Source organism: Monomorium pharaonis, chromosome 11 (genome assembly GCF_013373865.1).
Source record: "Monomorium pharaonis isolate MP-MQ-018 chromosome 11, ASM1337386v2, whole genome shotgun sequence".
NCBI classification, from domain to species: Eukaryota; Metazoa; Arthropoda; class Insecta; order Hymenoptera; family Formicidae; genus Monomorium; species Monomorium pharaonis.
In genome coordinates this window covers 2948343-2952762 of record NC_050477.1, presented here as the reverse complement: position 1 = coordinate 2952762, position 4420 = coordinate 2948343, and the positions used below count along the sequence as shown (strand labels likewise).

At 33.4% G+C, this 4420-nt stretch overlaps 1 protein-coding gene across 1 annotated transcript in view; it reads right to left on the bottom strand.

Annotated features, from left to right (window-relative positions):
* The window catches only part of LOC118647897, an 11217-nt gene extending 7039 nt beyond the window's left edge, over positions 1-4178 (bottom strand). Inside the window, exon 1 of the mRNA XM_036293833.1 lies at positions 3436-4178. Coding sequence (XP_036149726.1) covers positions 3436-3647 — 212 coding nt within the window. The 5' untranslated portion in view covers positions 3648-4178. The remainder of the gene's footprint in view (positions 1-3435) is intronic.
* Positions 4179-4420: the final 242 nt, after the last annotated feature.

Here is a 4420-nt window from a genome sequence, read left to right as displayed (position 1 = left end):
AGTCGAAATGTTCATTTGACAGCAAAGCACGCTGACATATTTAGCTAGATTTTTATTACGTTAATATATACATATAAGATATTCATTAACTAAGAGAGAGAAAGATTTATTGAGATATAACAAGACAATGTCTTAATGCAATTACACTGCTAACCAGGATATTAATTAAAATAAAAAAATGTTATGATCTATATTTTTATTGAAAATTTATCTATCTTCTTTCCTTAAAAGTTTTTTTTACATGTTATGTTTTCAAGTTTCTATGTTTATAACCATTTCCTTGACAAAAAATTATGTCAATTACATAATAATATGCTACACATTTTTCAGATGTACTAAACGTTTTTATATGCCGATATTTACGACTTGATCCGTATCATTGTTTTTTGTCCTAAAAAAGATTTTTTCTTCGAAATTTTTATGTCTTACTTATGTGTATTAAATTGCTTTGTATTAAAATTATTTATATTAATAGTTCTTTCTCTCTTTTGAATGATATTTATATTTTCTTTACTTATACTTAAAAATACGAAAGGCATAAAATGTACATTTTTAAAGAAATGAACATCAACTAGATTTAATAGAAATAAACATTTATTCATTTTGTAAGATTTTTTACTATTTACTGTTGAATTTTGTCATTTCAACGTGTTGACTGCGATAACGGACACCGTTGCCTGCTAGGATATTCAACGTTATTAAGCCGTCGATTGCCGCGTCAAAATTGCTATGTATTACAACGCATCATTAATTTATTATCTTGCAAATGTCAATCAGTACTTTTAAATGTCATTTACTTTTTGATAATTGTTTCTTTATTTGATAATCAAATTTGATATCCAGATAAGTACAACAAGATTAATGTATTATATAAACGTTAGAGTTTTCATGCAATTGTCATGATACTATAAAAATTTTACATAACATAAAAGTTACGATACATCTCAGTTAATCTTTTTTGATTAACATCTTTCAATTTGCTGTACTAACAGAAATTGAAATTGTTCGTTATTGATGAGGAAGGTGTGTGATTGTTGAAAGTTAGCAGAGAAGGAAACGCGTAGTTGATAGGATGAAGTAGTCTACAGTTCGAAAAATACATATATGATTCTTTGATAAGATTGGATGTATGTACAGTTGGAAACTCTCCTCTTTTTTTTTAACCAAAATATAATACAAATATTTCTTTCGGTATGATGCGATCCGAGCTAATAACGAGACCAAACGTTACACCATACCAAACTCTTCGGGAGGAGAGAGAGTACGGCAGCGACCACCGCGCCACGGTGGGGTTATCACCACCGGTGAGGGTCGGCATAGGAGAAAAAGGGGAAAGAAGCGGTGGCAGAGAGCCGCGGAATATGCGTGCACGCAAAAGCCGAAGGCTTTCGCGTGCGCGCGCTTTATAAGCACCGTGCCACTGTTTCAGCCGTCGTGCCGCGCCGCTCCGCGCCGTTTCGGAGCAGCGCGAAGCCGAATGACTGAGCGAGGGTGCGGGCCCGCGTGGCCCGCATTGGCTGTTGAATTATATATGAATGGAGCGTAAGGGCTGTTGCCTAGCAACCGCATACACCGCGTTAAGACAAAATGGAGAAGCACGCAGCATCCGTACACCGGTTATCTCTCTCATGCGCGTCGCCCTCCCTCTCTCCCCCTCTCTCTTTCTCTCTCTTTGGTTCAGCCTCTTTTTCTCTCTCGTGTTTGCGATCTCAGAGGTTTCGGCTACGATAGGTCGATGGATTATCGGATTATCGAATCGATACTAAAGCATTGATTCGCGAACGATCATATTCTTGAATTGAGAGATTGAATAATGGTTGCATTAAGATAGTACAAAAGTTTATCTTTTTTTATTAAGTTCTGTCGTAAATAGGATTACCGTAATTTGATTTTTAAAAATTGTAAAACTTTTACAAAATTTTGTAACTTTCTATTTTTAATTTACTTGGCAAAGAAAAATTAAAAAAATTTTTTTTGCATCGAAATTTTAATTTAGACTGTATAAAATAATATGGTATCTTTGATTATTTCTGTTAATGTAAACGCAATAGTTGATAATTTTTTTGTGGAAGCATCGAAAATTAAATTTATCAATATCAGTTTTGATTTGTTTATTTCAATTATAAATTTCTTTAGTCATACGAACTAATAATTTTTAAAAAGAGAGAAACAAAGAATATATTATAACCAGCTTTAACTAGAGTTTCTGAACTATTAATCATGCCGAACATAATTTTAATAAAAGAATAATTTAATCTTATGAGAGAATAAGCACACTTTTTTTCGTCGCAGAAATACAATGCGCCGGTCTTTCGCTATATTAATGCACCTAGAGCTTTTTTGCTTTCGCTATTTTTGCTGTTTTACGTGCGTGAGTATTAAGCTGATAAGTAGACGTATATTTGACGGGAGCAATGCGCCTCCATTAGCAAGCACTACCCCGATCTCTCCCTTCAGTCCTCTCCTCCCTACACTCCACCCCGACCATTATATCTGAAGTTCCTATATAGTGTAGGATGAGCCAGGTACCATTATTATGCCGAAAGTGTGCATTATTCGCCGCACTTTTCTTCGACATACACTTTACCACTTTGAAGGTTTTACGTTCCCGATCATTTCGTAAAGCCAGATTTGCTAAGAGATTTTTATGATATTTCAGATTAATATCAAGCTCTTGGTAAATATCAAAATTGTATTTACAATATATTTCAAGCAGATCTATTATCTTAATAAAATGAAGAAATTGTGAATCACTGATACATAATTTGCAAAAGCGGAATAATTACGTTGAAGCTACAGTAAGAAATTTTATAGTATATATATAAAATAATGCTTACAATAATTTATATCTAAAGGAATAAATTATTATCTGTATATATAAAATTATTATATATAAATTATTAATTCTTTGCATAAGCATCAAACAAAATAAGAAGTAATTTGCTTTTTCCATAATTACTTTGCATTGTCGTCTGACGCCTCTCATACCTTTTTTCAGATTCATTGCTTGCATTTATAACATCTAAATGACTGCATTTTTTAATTTAACCAAAAGCATAAATATATCGCAACGTCACTTTAAGTTGTTTTTGTATATGTATATTTAAATAATGTATTTAATTTTAATGCTTTAAAAATGTATATTCTTGAATTTTGAGTCAATTTTAACATAAGTGCTTCTTTTCATGTCTTCGAAGAAATGTTACAAAATTCAAAAATTATTAATATACGTACACATATAATCTTTTCCTAAGAATTGATTAGATTGAATTGCAAGAAACAAAACTCGTATCTCAAGAAAAATTTCATTCAAAGTGAATTTAATTTTAATTGCAAATATGTAACCGAATTACTTTAAGTTGACTTTTAAGATTGATTTATCAGACACCCATATACAGCATCGTGATAGAAACCTTATTTCAAGATAGGGTTCACATAGCCGCGGCGAGTTCTAGAGAAACGCGACTATAAATACAGGCCTTAAACGCATGGTGGATCACTGTTGACAAAGTTACGCTCTTCTTCTCTGCGGGAGGAACATTTTCTCTTACTTTCTCTTCTCCGTAATCCATTTGATCTGATCTTCTCGCAACCTTTTTCACCCACCGGATCACATCACAGATCAGCGCTACTTCTTGGTGACACATATCAGAGTAGCCAGGAGTCCCATACGGCTACGCCAAGCCGATCATCTCAAATTACAAAGAGTATTGGAAACGGATTTATTTCAGCGCCCTTTTCTATTCTATTATGGACTTAATAGTGTATTATGTAAGATGCAAGGATATTTTCTTGATACGGTCTTTGAAACTGAATTCGAAATATTTCCCTTTGAAAAGTACGTGCTTATCAATAAAATAGGTATATTTCTCTAAAATTCTAGTTCTGTGTAGATATTTAGTTTTAAAAGTGCAGCCCACTAATAGTTTTCTATTATATTATATTATAACGTTACATCACGGAAAGATAAACTTATGTTAAAGATTATGTAATATGTAGACATATATAGATAATAGAACGCGCAATTACGTGAGAGTATCTATTACGAGAGAGAACATCCGCTGTGCAGTCAGATTAAAAGGGTAATAATCAAATATGGTACACTTAATTCTACTGTATCCCCACATAATTCCATGGAAAATACATTTCTCCCCCAATCTGAAGACCCCATCCGGGCTGTTAAATATAATCTGGTACCGCGTTTGTTACTTCTTACTCTTCCATCTCCTCCTCGCAATATTCCGAGTTCCCAGTTTCCTCGCGTAGGCTTTGTAGGCGCAGAACAAGGGGTTAACCTCCTACATTATTCAGCCGTTCATTATATATGAATAAATTTTCGAGTAATGCCGAGATAAAGCTGCCAAGTTTTAGGTACCTGCCCCGCTTGAATATTTAGGAGACACTGTCACGCAGTACCGTT